At 43.5% G+C, this 15,331-nt stretch overlaps 1 protein-coding gene across 5 annotated transcripts in view; it reads left to right on the forward strand.

Moving 5' to 3' along the window:
- The window catches only part of RUNX2 (RUNX family transcription factor 2), a 258,972-nt gene that overhangs the window by 150,495 nt on the left and 93,146 nt on the right, over positions 1–15,331 (forward strand). For 4 of the 5 annotated variants that reach the window (XM_049652784.1, XM_049652781.1, XM_049652782.1 and 1 more), the window contains exon 6: positions 14,572–14,745. The exons of the other annotated variant lie outside the window; for it this stretch is intronic. In XM_049652784.1, the coding sequence (XP_049508741.1) occupies positions 14,572–14,745 (174 nt within the window). The remainder of the gene's footprint in view (positions 1–14,571; positions 14,746–15,331) is intronic. 5 annotated transcript variants of the gene reach the window in all.

Raw genomic sequence — 15,331 nt, forward strand, 5'->3', positions numbered from 1 at the left:
GTGTCACTGATTCTTAGAACTGGAAGTTGGGTAGTCTGTTATTTTGCGGAGAAGATTCTGTACCTGAGAAGTTCACAACTTAACCATTACTGGCAGAACCCACATCTCCTGACTCAGTCATGTGGGATCTTTCTTACTACCTGTTGGGCAATCATCAGTTCTATTGAACAGAGCTTACTATTCAATCTCCATGGTTGCTAGTAGGACTTTTTGAGCCATTAGGCCAGTTAACTCTTGGAAACAGCCTATCCCGGGAGTAAGGAGTAGAAAGAATATAATTTCTGTGAATTAAAGAGATAGGATGCAGATGAGAAGAGATCAAAGATGACGTTCTTTTGTTGGTTACTCCACTTTTCCAGATCGCATTACTTCTTTTCCAGTGAGTGTCATAGATTCTTGAGCGTGTACCATTTTGAAAACAAAACAGCAACAACAAAGGCATCTAATTAGGCTGATACATAAGAACCCCACACTGCAGGGAAAGATGTGTTCAGTAGTCAGAGGGGTGGTGGCGTCATGGTGCATACAGCATGGTGGGTCTCTAGAGGACAGCGTTCCCAATTACCTGAAAGAGATGTGGAACTCTGTAGGATTGCCGTTACTTCACTTGGTTCTCCTGTGTGTGTGTGTGTGTGTGTGTGTGTGTGTGTGTGTATGATAGAGATACTAACGTACATGTATATGTGGAAAAGCCAACACTTTGTACATTTCACATGGACAAAAGAATTCTCCAAACTGTCATTGATGAAATAATTCAGCATGAAGCCATCAGACTGAAATCCTTAAAACTTAATACTACACTTGCTTTTTTGGTTTGTTTATTTTATTTATTTGGAGAGAGAGAGAGCATAGGAGGGACAGAGAGAGGGGGAGAGAGAGAATCCCAAGCAGGCTCTGCACTGTCAGCGCAGAGCCCAGTGTGGGGCTCAAACTCATGAACTGTGAAGTCATGACCTGAGCTGAAATCAAAAGTCGGCGACTTAACTGACTGAGCGACTCAGGCGCCCCTACACTTGCTTTTGAAAAAACAAACAAGCTTTAATTTTAATCACCGGAAGGTTTTTTTTTTAATATGAAAAATAAATAGACTATTGAGCTAGGGCCTCCATAGCATTCTTCACTTGAGTTAGGGGGTGCTGAGTATGCCTGAAAAATGAGCACCGACCCACCTCCTTTGGATGGAAAAGTATGCATTTTTCCTGTCTGCTGTGCCTTGAAAAAAAGGTTAAAACTTGCTATCTCTAAACTCCCATTTAGCACTCCTTTCGATTCCCTTTTATATAACAATAACTTGATCCTACTCAAAATACTTGGCACCTTTAGTGACAGCCCGGAATGTAAGAACACTTTAGCAGATCTGAATGTGAGCGAACTCCAGTAGTTTTGGAATGAAGAGGTGGAGCTCTCAGTTCCTTATTCAGAGTTCACAGAAGATAAGAGTACCGGGATTAACACAATAGACTCCTTTCATTTCACGCGGCTGAATAAAGCAATTATCTGTCTATCAAGACTACATAGTACATTGTGCAACAGCGTTGGGGAGGGGCGGATGGACAGGTGGATAAACGTTATTCCATTGGAAAAGGGTGTTGAGATAGGAGGGAATCCTTTGAGTTGAACTTGTAAACTGTTCTGTTTTGGAGTTGATATCATGTGACCTTTGCAGCTCAGCGAGAAATGATCTTTTTTTTTTCTTTTAATACATATTGTTGACGGCATTTTTCAGTTCCTTGCCCATCTGAATTTTATGAGGGGGCTTATTTCAAAGACATCTCCTGTTTAATCATGTTTAAACAATCTGTTTAAGACCTGTTGTGGAGATGTAAACACAATAGTCCTTTAATGTAGTAACACAGACTTCTGACAGACACAGAACACAACAGACATCCATCCATTATTGCTTAAGCCGCTGTTCCTTCCATGCCTGACCTGGGAGGGTAACCACAGAGCTCAGCTGACAGCATTCGCCGCTCAGAAGACACTGACATGCGCCGTATTCACGTCTAGGAAGCAGAGAGCTGCAAGGCAGCAGACAATCAGAGCAGCCTTAGACTAGATTAAAGCTAAGTACCTTAAATCTGTCTTAATGGTCGTGTTTACATCTCCTTCTTTTTCATTCCTTTAAGAAAGTAATCAGGTTTTGCAAGCGTTAAGAAAACCACCTCTTCTTGCCAGCTGGACGAGGTCCAGTTTAAGCACGAAACTGCCCCCCCATCTTTTTTTTTTTTTTTCTGTCTTTTCCTTTTTATTTCCTCTATGATCTTCACTGCCATTTAGCACAGCAAGACCGGGCTGCGGGAGCTGGCTGAATTTCTCCTTGGTTATTACTTTTTAACATTTGCTTCCTGTTACAGAGATGGGAAAGTTGAAAATGATGTTCCGCTGCTGTCGCGGCATGTGTCAAGAGGGGAACCTTTGCACTTTTTAATTACTTCTGTGTAGCGTTTTCCCTTTGCTTCAAACACACATGCAGTTACATAACATATGCACAAAACCATAGTAGTGAAAGAGAAACAGAGAAGATCGCATGCAAAGGAAGTTCAGTCAGGATCCAGGAATTGCGTGACAGTCTGTATAGGCTAGTTGTCACTGGACTCTTTGAAGAATAAAGCCATCCGTGTTTAGCTGGATTATTGGCAAATAAACAGTGATGCTTTTTGTTCAGCTGTGGAAACTACCATTTCCATTGCTTGAAACGTTCCCATTAAAAAGATCTTTACATCTCTCAGTGGGGTCTCTGCAAATCCTAGTAACACAAATCTGCGGTGTGTGTGTGTGAAGTATATTCTAGTAAAAGAGGGCAAAGGAAATGTTTTCTGAACGAAAACACTCAAGTTTTACTAAGTTTTAGGGGTAGAGTGTAAACATAGAGAAAGAGATCTTTTGTTCGTTTCCCAGAAACTAAAGCGAGAGATGCAGTGTCAGATGGCCCAGGATGGCTGTGGATGTTGGTTTGTAATTAGTAGAGGAGGTATTGTGCTAAAACAAAGTTGGAAAGTCTGGATACAATGTAATAAATCCTCAGAAGTAAAGCTTCTCTGCTTTTTCTTATTCTGTTCATTCTCGGCCTCTTTTTCTCTACTATTTTCCCCTTCTCCTCCCTCTTCCCCTTTCCTTCCCTCTTCCCTCTTCCCCTTCCCCTTCCCCTTCCTTTCCTTTTCTTTCCTTTCTTTGTATGGCAGCCTGGCATATGAAAAGGAGGGCTGAGACAGGTCAGGGGACTGGCTTCCAGTGTCACTGCCTACTTCCACGATTTTGAACGAAGCACAGTATTTTCTGGGCATCAGTGACTTTTCTGAAGTGAAGAACATGGTCTGGAAATCCATATTCTCTTCCACCTCTGAAAAATCCTCATTCATGTACTTTTACTTTGAATGGGAGTCAAGAGGGAAAGAGCATCCCTTGGAAATGACAGGTGAAGAAGTCAAGGATAGCAGGACTGGAACTGGAAAGTACCAGAGAATCTGGAGGTAAAGAGGCTGAGTGGATGAGGGGTGTTTTAGGACCCCGGAGCTGGGCTACAGTGAAGTCAGCCAGGTTCTCTGGGAGCTCTTTCTTGCCCTGTTTGCAAAAAAGTATTACACATCTCCCGTCTCCCTGTCTCCCCTCGTTGTCTGGTCTTTCTTTAAAATTTTTTTAATCTTTTTTTTTCTTCTTACCTCCCATGAGTTTCTTTTTCTTTAGATGTCTCAAGTTTTTCAAGTCCGTTATTTCAAGAAAAAGGATTACACTCTAAGCATATGTTTTTTAGAAGTTATTCCCTGATGTGTGACTGATATTGGCATAGCCTGATAGCCCCTTCAGTCTTTGATGGTCGTGATTTGCCACAGCCTGAAATCTAAGTTATAAAGGAACTTGCAGTTAAGATGCACGAATATGAATATTTCACAATTCTTTCATTTGTGTGTTTATTGAAAGATCTTGAGTTCTTGAACCTTTAGAAGCCTAGATTTGGAAAGAGGCTCTCCTTCAGTGATCTCTCTCATGCACCCAATTGTGTTTTAAAAATGAGTTTGGGAGAGTGAACTTTTTACTCACTGATCTAAACTGGCGCCTTGTGTTATTAAAAGAAAGCAAATTCAGTTTTTAACATTTTTTTTCTATGAACTGGAGTTCCTAGAATATTTCTTTGGAGTCTATGGCTTAACTATGTAATTATGTCTCTTGAGTAGATTATGTTTTTTTCTTCCCATAATTATGTTTTTACCCAAGAGACGGGAAGGCTTCAGACCTCTCTTGGGTGAAATTGTTCTTCCTCTCTTCTTCCTTGATAAACTTTGAATTCTACATGCCTGACTCTGTTCAAGGGCTGAAAGGGGGCTCTTGAAGATACATGGTGGTGATTATGATTTTTTTTCCCCTTTAGAAATTGGTTTATATATTAAGAAGGGCCCTTAGAGACAAACTCTGTTAGTTCATTTTTGAAATGCCATCAGAGAAGAATCTCCTGGAAGGGGATTTGTTTATGATCTGTGGTCCTCTGTCTGAAGCCGCATTAATATGGCCCTAGAGCTGTCTCCTCTCACGAGCTGTCTTCTGTGAGCTCTGGGACCCCACGCACATGTCCTGTTGTATGGCTGCTCGCTTCCCCTGGCTAGAGGTTTCTTAAGCATGAAGGCAGTTTCTTAGTCCATTTTGCTGTTCTAGTCCAGAAATAGTTTGTGACCTGAACCAGACAGCGTACTCTTAGGAAAAAAGATGACTCAGCAGCCTTTCCCAGCAAAGATTATAGACTCATCAATTTTACTGTGGGAAATGTTTCCCGATGACTAGCCTGTTGTTTTTTTTTTTTTTTCTCCCCTCTCCTCTCTTTTACTGGACAAAAGGAGAGATAATTCTAGATTTATCAGTGTCCCTATTTATTAATTCAGTAACCATTTGTTGTGTGCTTTCTTTGTACCTAAGCTCTAAGTTATGTGCTAGACAAGAGACATGACACCCATCCTCAAAGGTTTTATAGTCAAGTCCAGGAGAGTCTAAGATTATAGGCTTTGAAATTCTGTATAAATATTTTATATCAATTCGCAGTAAGTTAATGCTGACTGAATGCCTACTACACTTAAGTGTAACCACATGTAATACACAAAACCAGTCGTAGCTGCTTTCAGCTTGCTGAGATGGAAACCAGAGGGATCACCGAGGCCCTAGAGACCTAGAAGACCAGAACGGTGTGATGACCAAATGGAGATGGTGGGGTGAGGGTATTTCAGGTGGGGGAGACAGCTTTCGCAAAGGTACAGGGGCTCTGTGAAGAACCGTGGGTAATACGGGGTAGTACAGAAGTAGCCATTGGAAATGAGTGTGACGATGTATAATCAGACCGTATCTTCTGGGTGTTTCCAGGTCTTTGTTTTCCCTGCTGGGCTCAGGGAGCTCTGTTTATAGACAGCGTGAGACAGTTGAAAGGTTTTGAGCAGGTGAGTGATGTTAAGATTCAGGGGCTGAAAGGACTTTAGAAATTATGGAAATGAATCCTTCATTTTTGGTAGGTCTGGAGAGTTCCACCCTTCATTTTTGGTAGGTCTGGCGAGTTCCATTAAATCCCTTCCTGCAGTTGGTCATATAATTAGTTGATGCCCTTTCATTTATTCCAGGCTTCTTCTCTGGTGTATTAGCCATAAGTGACAGGTTAGGAGTGATTCTGATGGGACTGGAATTCTAGTGGGAATGGAAAGTGAGGGCCCATTCCTGCAGAAACTATAAGAATGGGCTTATGTGAATGATGGGGTCCAGGAAAGGGAGGTGGTGAAGAAATAATTTGGGCTGGATTTTGAGCCTCAGAGACTAGAAAGTGGTGATATATTTGTTTAATATATAATAAGTGATTTATTTAATTATTTTGAGAGAGAGAGAGAGAGAGAGAGAGAGAGCGAGAGAGAATCCCAAGCAGGCTCTGCTCTGTCAGCACGGAGCCCAGTGTGGGGGTTGATCTCACCATCCTGGGACCGTTGACTTCAGCCAAAATCAAGAGTCGGACGCTCAACCGACTAAGCCACCCAAGCACCCCAGAGGTGGTGATATTAATGGAAATAAGGAAATTAGAGGAGAGGCTGGTTGGGACTGTTTGTAGTGGGGGCAGGGGTGCGTTAGGGAGAGGCAGAGGGCTTAACTAAACATTACGAGCATCACAAGAGTATATAGGTCTTTCATTTTTGGACTTTCACAAACCACCAGTGAAATGCAGTCATCTGAATGTAAACAAAGAGAAGTTTCACTTTTCTCGGTAGTATTTCCAGTTTTCACATGTATGTAGGAATGCAGAAAATCAAGGTTTTCAATCTGGAGCCTCAATAGTTATAAAGTGTTTGGATCCACACTTTGCATGGCTCCCCTAAGAACTCCCTTGAGTCTGTGCTATCTCCCCTGTTAACGTTGCTTTTGCTGGAAACCACCTAAATTGAATTCTCTAAGATGAACTAAGGCTCACCCTTCAACGCAGTAGTCAAATTCCAAGTAATATCATTTGGAATAGAATTAGGACTTTAACATTAGTCAGCCTCATCCCCAGCCCCTCCCTGCAAACACTCCTTCATGTACCACTTTCAGAGCAGAGAGATTAAAACCAAGACTTCATTTTTGTTGTTGTTTTTCCAGAGCTGCTGTGGAATAGTAGCTCTGTGGCTATATAACCAGTTTGCTCTGGAAAAAAAAATGGTAATTCTGATGCACGTCCTCTCCTCTCTTCCTTTTTACTCCTAAGGATCATTGTCACAACATCTTAAATGGGTATATCCTGTGGTTTGAGCCCTGGAGTACCGGACCAGGCCTCCTCCCTCTCACATACTTGTTGACAGCAAAATTAGCTAATGTCTCCCCAGCCACCCCTCCTCCAGGGAAGCCTGAGTGCATGGCAGATGAGAGGAGGCTCTCGGGCTGCCAGAGTATTGTTTCATTAGTCAGGGGATGAAAAGATCTGTCTTAAAAGGGTAAGTTCCCATATTGATTGCATTGTTTATTTATTTTTATTATTATTTTTTATTTGAGAGAGAGAGAGAGAGAGAGAGCATATGTACAGGGGAGGGGTGGAGAGACAGAGAGAAAGAATCCCAAGCAGACTCTACATTTAGCATGGAGCCCGATGCAGGGCTCGACCCCACCACCCTGGGATCATGAGCTGAGCTTGAAATCAAGAGTCGGATGCTAAACTGACTGAGCCACCCAGGTGCCCTTAGATTGTATAGTTTAAAAGAGCTAATGTTTGGTTTTAAAACTAGAGGCATCAAGTGATTTTAAGAATAGCGTGCTTCTGTTGAGATTCGTATCACATACATGTTCAACACTATCTTGTCTCCCAAGATATTTATTATCACGTTGCTGTCATTTGTCCTCCAGCCAGCTTTCCTCCTTTCTTCTCTGCTTATCAGTATCCTCCTCAACCTTCAAGGGCATAATGGTCTCATCAGCAAGGGTTTCCTCTTTCCTTTAGTCAACAGCAGTGGCTCACTGTTCTTCCCATAGCAGTTTACTATTTTTTATTAAAAAAAAATCTTTTTTAACATTTATTTATTTTTGAGAGACAGAAACACAGCACGAGCCAAGGAGGGGCAGAGAGAGAGGGAGACAAAAAGTTTGAAGCAGGCTCTAGGCTCTGAGCTGTCAGCACAGAGCCCGAAGCGGGGCTCGAACTCACGAACCGTGAAATCATGACTTGAGCCAAAGTCCAAAGTTGGACGCTCAACCAACTGAGCCACCCAGGTGCCCCTCCAGTTTATTATTTTTTAAAGATTTTTCTTATTATGAAAGATTTCAAACACATTAAAAGAGATGATATTTAATCAAATCCCATATACCCATCACCTTATTTTATAACTGGTAACGTTCTGCCGTATTTACTTCACCTTTTATTTTGCTGAAATATTTTAAAGCAAATACCAGACTTATGACGCTTACCCTCTAAATATATTGGTTAGCTCTTCAAAAACATAAGGGCATATTTTTACATACTCACAAAAAGCACTACTTCCTTAATATTTTGAAATAGTCCGTATTCATATGTCCCTAATAGATCCCCACACCTAAGCATTTTAGTGATTTTCCCCTCATTGTAAACTTTTCCAGTTATATTTAATTGCATGCCCTTCTTCCCTACTAGACTGAACTGCTGGGGGGGCAAGGACATTATCTTAAAGATTTTCTCTCCCCTCCTCCTTGCCATGCCTGGTGAGGCTCTCATGTGGGCACACGCCCACATGGACGAACCAATCAGAATTGTGGATGTGGTACTGGTTCCTGACTGATGGTCTATTGCAGATCTGCCTTTTAGTTTTGTTTATTCTAATTGGATGGTTGATTGATTGAAGTTTATTTATTTTGAGAGAGAGAGAGCATGAGTGGGAGAGGGGCAGAGAGAGAGAGAGAGAGAGAGAGAGAGAATCCCAAGCAAGGTATGCGCTATCAGTGCAGAGCCCTATGTGGGGCTCAAACCCACGGACTGTGAGATCATGATCTGAGCTGAAACCGAGTTGGGCACTCAACCGCCTTAGCGACCCAGCTGCCTCTATTTATTCTGTTAAAAACATTCTTTTTTTTACATTTATTTATTTTTGACAGACACAGACAGAGCACAAGTGGGGGAGGGGCAGAGAGAGAAGGAGACACAGAATCCGAAGCAGGCCCCAGGCCCGACGTGGGGCTCGAACTCACAAACCCAGGTCATGACCTGAGCCGAAGTCAGACACTTAACCAACTGAGCCACACAGGCGCCCCTATTCTATTTTAAAATTGTATTGTCATGATACTCAGGGTAGAAGTAGATACCCAATAAGTGAGTGCTTAAAGTTGATTTATTTTTAAATTTTTTTTAAATGTTTATTTATTTTTGAGAGAGAGACAGAGTGTGGGCAGGGGAGGAGCAGAGACAGAGGGAGACACAGAATCCGAAGCAGGTTCCAGGCCCTGAGCTGTCAGCACAAGGCCCCATGCACAACTTGAACTCACAAATTGCTAGATCATGACCTGAGCTGAAGTCAGATGCTTAACCGGCTGAGCTGCCCAGTCGCCCCCAAATTGATTTAAAATACTGCTGTAAAAAGGGGAGCTTCCAAACATCGTGATCCACGAGATGACCCTGCTGTGCCCCAGGATAGCGGACCTGCCATGACTTGGTGCCCTTCTCGTGAAGGTGCCTTGTTTTTGCAAGGTGCACTCTTTTGTAGGTGCTTTTGGGTGACCCTTCCGGAGGAGTGCATCACACTGTGACTGTAGTGCGCAGGGTGTGACCTTTTGGCTGGGGGCCCACAGAGCTTTCCTCAGTGGTGAGGCAGTTCTCAGTCAACTTTTATAAAAACGGGCAGAATGGGTCACATCACAGAGGCAGGTTTGTTTTCGTAGTCCGCATACCACACTTTCAGGGTCTTCACATACCAGTTTCTGATGCCTGTTCTAAGCGGAAAACCCAACGGCCCTGTTACCAACTGTCACAGCGAGCTCGGTGCCCTTGCACTGGAGAGTGGGTGGGGCGGGGGGGGGTGGGGGAGGCCTGGGGCAACCAGGTTCAGCATGTTTGCTCTGAGGATGTGTGAATGCCGTGACCTTTTGATCACACTTTTCTTCTCGTGCCCCTGAATTTATTGCAACAAGAGTCATGGTCAGCCAAACACACTCAACTTTTTGAAAGAAATTTGTTCTGAAAACTATTTTTTTCTTCCGTTTTAAATTCACTTTGACCGTGATTTCCCCTGAGCGACCGATGCTGTAGTGTTCTAATCTAAAATAAGCTCGTTGGCCACGGGAGGGAAAAGAGCGTGGGGCCAGCAATCAGAAGTCCCGAGTTCTAGTCCTGCCGCTAACTGTGTGGCTTTGGGCAAGTCGCCTCCCCTCTCAGGGATTCAGGGTCCTCATTCATAAAAGAAGTACGTCACTCAGAAATTTAGAGTCAAAATGATTTCTCTTGTCCTTTTCAGCTCTTTGATTCTAAATGACTTGCAACAATGCTGAAGAATTATAATGAGAGCAAACGGGACTTTTTCAGAAAGCAAGGAAGCAATCGGGCATTCCCTTAAAATGCACGTCCTTTAGGGAAATTTCTGAGCAAGCACCAAGAAGGGCTAGGCTCTAAAGAAAGGCTTTGCCCACTGGATTCCCTAGGTTGTCAGATAAGAGAAGGGTTTTTTGGGGGGGAAAGATAGCATTATAATATGATATGCCGGGGCAGAAAATTTTTTCTCAACCTGGACGTTTATCTAAAAGAGGAGAAACTATTCACGTTCATTCATTCATTGCCTAAATATTTGTTGAGCACCTACTATATGGTAGGCACTGGACTAGGTTGTAGAGATCCAACTTTAAACAAGACAGAGCACTTATTCTCACGGGGTTCATATCTTGCAGGTGAGACAAATAAGTACGCGAGATAAGTACGGATTGTGGTAATAGCCATAAAGGAAATAAATGGAGGGTGTGCTCTAGAAGGAGGGGACCTACTCTGGTTATTGTGGCAGACAAGACCTCTCATAGGAGGTGGTGTTCACTGTGAGGCCTAAGGGATAAGAAGGAGTGGGCAAAGAAATAGGGGGAGAGTATTTCAGGAGTATGGAGAGGTCCTGGGATGGGAAACTCAAAGGATTCAGTGTCAGATGCCCAGGGAAAGGTGGTGGGGTCCTGGACTAGGGCTGTATCAGTAGAAATGAGAGAACTGAATGGATTTGAGATACACTTTCAAGGCGGAAATGACGAGATGTGGTAATAGATTGAATGTGGGGTGCGAGGGGTAAGGGGAAATAAAGGGAAATGTTTAGGTTTTTGGCTGCAGTGACTGAGTGGCTGGCACCACTTACTGAGATGAGGGTACTCTGAGAGGGGAATGGGGTTCGCTGGTGAGAAGAGTCAAGAATTCTGTTTTAAGTATACCACATTTAAATATCTTGTAGACATCCCAGGGGAGAGTCAGGTAGGCAGTGGGACACACAGACCTGGAACTCAGGACAGAAGTCAGGGCTTACCTCAGAAATGGGGGAGTCCCCGGCACAAATAGGTGGCACCGAGTGCATGAGATTGTGAGGTCACCTTGGGCTGTGGTTCTCTACCTCAGTTGCCCATCGGATTGTGAGTGATCTTACAAAAGAACTCCCCAGAACCCGCTCTCAGAGATTCCGATCTAATGGAGCTGATGTGCGTTCTGGACATCTATATTTTTCAAAGCTCCCTGGAGGGTTTTCTTAATCCTACTGGAGTGGAGGAACCACTGCTCGACGGAGAAAGTACAGCTAGAGAGACGATCCGTGCCCGAGCTTTCACACAGTCTCAAATAGAACACAACAGTTTTGCGTTCTTTATGCTTTCCTCCTATGTGGAGGAACCACTCTTTGGCCCTTTGGATGAGGTTCAGCTCTCCCCGTACCACGGCAGAGGACCCTGTCTTTGCTTTAACTCGATGTGCCCTTGTCTTCCGTGTTCTCGATTTCTTAAGGGACTGCCTGAGTGTGGAGGATTTCAGTACGTCTTCTTGCAGCCCATCGTTCGCATGTTAACCCTGATGTGGTTTAGCGGTAGCCGGTATTTGTCATGGTTGAAAGATGAAGAACCTGTTCAGCTTTTGTTCTTCATCGTCCTGTAAGAATTTTGTTGTGGTTGTGGTGGTAGCTACAAAGGGGCAGGCATCTGCAAGGAGAAACGTGTATGTGTTTTTGTACATGCGCAGCCACAGACAGGTGCTCCCTGAATTACTCTGGGTGTCTGTAGATCCTTGGTAGCTCACGTGTGAAGGTGATTTCCAGAAGGCCATTGAGGCTTTTAAAATTTCACCTGCTCCTCCAGTTTTCATACTGATCAGCGATGCCGTGAGTCCTCTCTGTATCCTTGCCTCCAACTTCCTACGATCCCCCCTGAAGCACTGGGCTAAGAGAAAATACAAAGTGAACTCACACGTCCAAATGCTGAGCTCACATCTCCTACAGTCTCCATGAAAGCCTAATGAAAAGACTGTAGAAAGCGGAGGCAAAGCTTTATTAAGTTTTCTTGCGACCCATAGCCCACATAAAGTCCCAGTGTTTAAAGGAACCAGGCAAGATCGTGTAGCCCTCCCCTTAGCCCTCAGGGAATCTGCCATTCCAAAAATATGGCCTATTAAAAAAAATAACTTCCAGGGACAATTCCATAAGCTTTCTTGTTAATGTTTACAGCTGTATCAACACCACACCAATGCTTTTTTTTTTTTTTTGTATGTATGTGGGGAACAGAATCCATGGATCCAACTGTGACAAGTACTGTATAATTCCCTAATTGTCAAACTAGTTAGACACAGCAAGATGTATTGATGGAAGTTTGTTTAGGGTAATGGGTGAGCTATTAACTTTGTAATTGGATCCTTGCTGCTGCTTCTGCTTGCGTTGAAAACCAGCCGTGGTACCACATGGGGCTTAGCTCGTAGGTGTCTCTTTCTGTTGATCTGGATATTTTCAGTCCACCACAGCAGCTGTGAGAGGAAGGGAAGATAAATCTAGAATGCCAGCATTGATGGGGCCACATGATGAGTGGAAAGCGTTGTCAGCTAGGATGAGAACTGTGATCCTCTTCCAGGCCAAACCAGCCAATAGCTGAAGACCACAGGCTAGCTGTGGTACCTCTGTAGGCCTTCGTCGCTTTGTCTGTGAATACCGTGCTTGCTGGGCTCCAGGAGCTGTTTGGGCCAATCTCTAAAGGCCGTGTAGAGTTCTAAAATCTGTTCATAATCCGGATAAGAAGTTCTAAACAACAAGGAAAACACCCATCCACGCACAGAGAATTTTCCTGATCACTTTTCTCCTGGTCTTAGTCCCTCATTATAGCAGATGCCCCAACTGGCAGGAAATAGGGTGGTGGGTCCATTTCAGTTAATGGGCCTATTTGGAATATGTTTGGCTGTGGAGACAGCTAAACTCATATTACCAAGCCTTGGCTTCCTGTCTGTTTTCTTTGGGCTGGGTAGGCAATGAAAAAGGAGACAGGAAAATACATTTTGGGGCAAATAAAATAAGGAATTTGTCTTATGAAGACAGCTTATAGTTGGGAAATTCTAATGTTCAACTTAACCCTATCCTGATATATTCCTCTTGTCCTCTTGTACCGAGAGGAAGATGAGGTATTCTCGCTACCCACAGAAAATACCTCCTGATTCTTGAAAGCTCTTAATAATCCTCCTTCCAGGTTTTCTTCTTTTGTGGGTAATAATCCTAATTTCCTTGATTTTTCTTCAAAGGGCAAATTCTGATTCTAGTCATCATCTTAAAAAAAATTTTTTTTTAATGTTTATTTATTTTTGAGAGAGGGAGAGAGACAGCGTGAACAGGGGAGAGGCAGAGAAAGAGGGAGACACAGAATCCCAAGCAGGCTGCAGGCTCTGAGCTGTCAGCACAGATCCCGACACGGGGCTCGAACTCACGAACTGTGAGATGCTGACCCGAGCCGAAGTTGGAGGCTTAACTGATTGAGCCACCCAGGCGCCCCCCAGTCATCATCTTAATGGCTCTTCTTTGAATCTGCTTCGGTTTCAGTTACAGTATGTTAGGGCGACATACTCAGGCCTCATTCTGGTACAGAATATGGAAAAAGGAATCTACAGTATGTTTCTGTTCATGTATGAGGCATTACCCTGCTCGTTCACCTCGGCACCACTCTGCAGATGTGCACTTAACTTACGTGGCACCAAGTCTCACACGCTGTTCTGTTACACTTGCACCAAGCCCATACTCCACTCTTTGCTACAAATGATTTCATGATTTTCAAAAAGCCTTAGAACCTGAGTTATATTTTAGCGGGCGTATTTCCTTATTACCTAGAATTTCCTTCGATTTGAGACTTGAATAAACTAGAAGCGAAACAAAGTTATGTTTTGTTTTGTGTTAATAGTGGAATCTCACATTCACGTGGTAACCCAGAGGGTGTTTTTCCAGTTCTTATACAGAACCGTAGTACTAGATTTAAAATAGAAAAAAGCATTCTGTCAGATTTCACATAGTTTATTATATGCTTTGAGGTTTTGGGGGTGTCACAAAATGCCCAGATTCCTCTTGAGAATCTGCATTTCCTTGACCGTATTTCCACTTTTTCCTCTGAAAGGGGTTCTAGGTTTGAGTTTTAATTTTTCAGGAGAGTCTCAGTAAGGTCTAGTTGTAACATGAAAAAGAAAAGTCACTATGGTTATCATGGGAATTGCCCCTTGACAAATGTTTGTCTCTGTTTCTGCCCCAGTTTTGGGATAACATGTGTGACATGCACAGACTCTGAACTTGCGGGAAGTTTCCTCCTTCACGAAGTAAGCGAACATAGCCCAGAACACACTCACCTTTCCCACCCTCGCCCAGAGGGTTGGACGAGGCACGCAGACAGCCCTTCCTGAGTCCTGGTGTCAGCTCCGAGTCACCCTCAGGGACCCTCAGCTCTCCGTTTGTAGCACAGAACTAGGAATGCTCCACACCAGATGATGCTTAGAAAGCCACTAGAAATGGAAGGCATTGTAGAGACACTTCCTTATAAATACCAGTATTGATAATCCCTTGGCTTTAAACCCCCAGTATGTATGTTCACATATCTATTTAGTATGGTCAATTGTTCAGCTCATTAATATGCTTTTATTTTATGATTTGCTGTTTCCAGGGCACAGACAGAAGCTTGATGACTCTAAACCTAGTTTGTTCTCTGACCGCCTCAGTGATTTAGGGCGCATTCCTCATCCCAGTATGAGAGTAGGTGTCCCGCCTCAGAACCCACGGCCCTCCCTGAACTCTGCACCAAGTCCTTTTAATCCACAAGGACAGAGTCAGATTACAGGTAAGACAGACTCCTAGGTTTCACTTGCACACAGTCCAGCAGGCTGGGGGTGAGGGGCTACCACATGAGATGTACTCACTTCAATACTCCTGGGCTGTGAAATGGCTTATTATTAAAGAATCAAGATGTGAAGAGACTGACCTTTTTGATTAAAAAAAAAAAAAAATTCCAACGTTCAGTAACTTTGGGATAAAACCTGGGGGAAGTTTCTGCTAATGTTGCACTTCTTGGTGATGTCAGTGTGCAACATAGTGGATGGTAACGACTGTGTTCTCCGGGAGAATGTTTGTTATGAGTTTCTGTGTTGTGCCCGGCTAGTGCAGCGGATAACCTCGCACCCTCACTATTAGAAGATTAGTCTTACCGTCTCAGATTTGGGCTTACATTTCTTACATGTATAACTATTTCATTCAGTTTGCCTGAAAATTGCCCAGGGCTAACAGGAAGCCTTGATTGGTGGGTATAAGGCAAGGTCACTGAGTGGCTCATTGGGCAGACAGAATTCACGTCTGATTCACTTTTAGCTCCAGTTCCTCTTGCGACATGTCTCTTTATTACTACATTCTAGTAAGCCGCTTGCTTTACC

The sequence above is a fragment of the Panthera uncia genome (genome assembly GCF_023721935.1).
Source record: "Panthera uncia isolate 11264 chromosome B2 unlocalized genomic scaffold, Puncia_PCG_1.0 HiC_scaffold_24, whole genome shotgun sequence".
Lineage (NCBI taxonomy): Eukaryota > Metazoa > Chordata > Mammalia > Carnivora > Felidae > Panthera > Panthera uncia.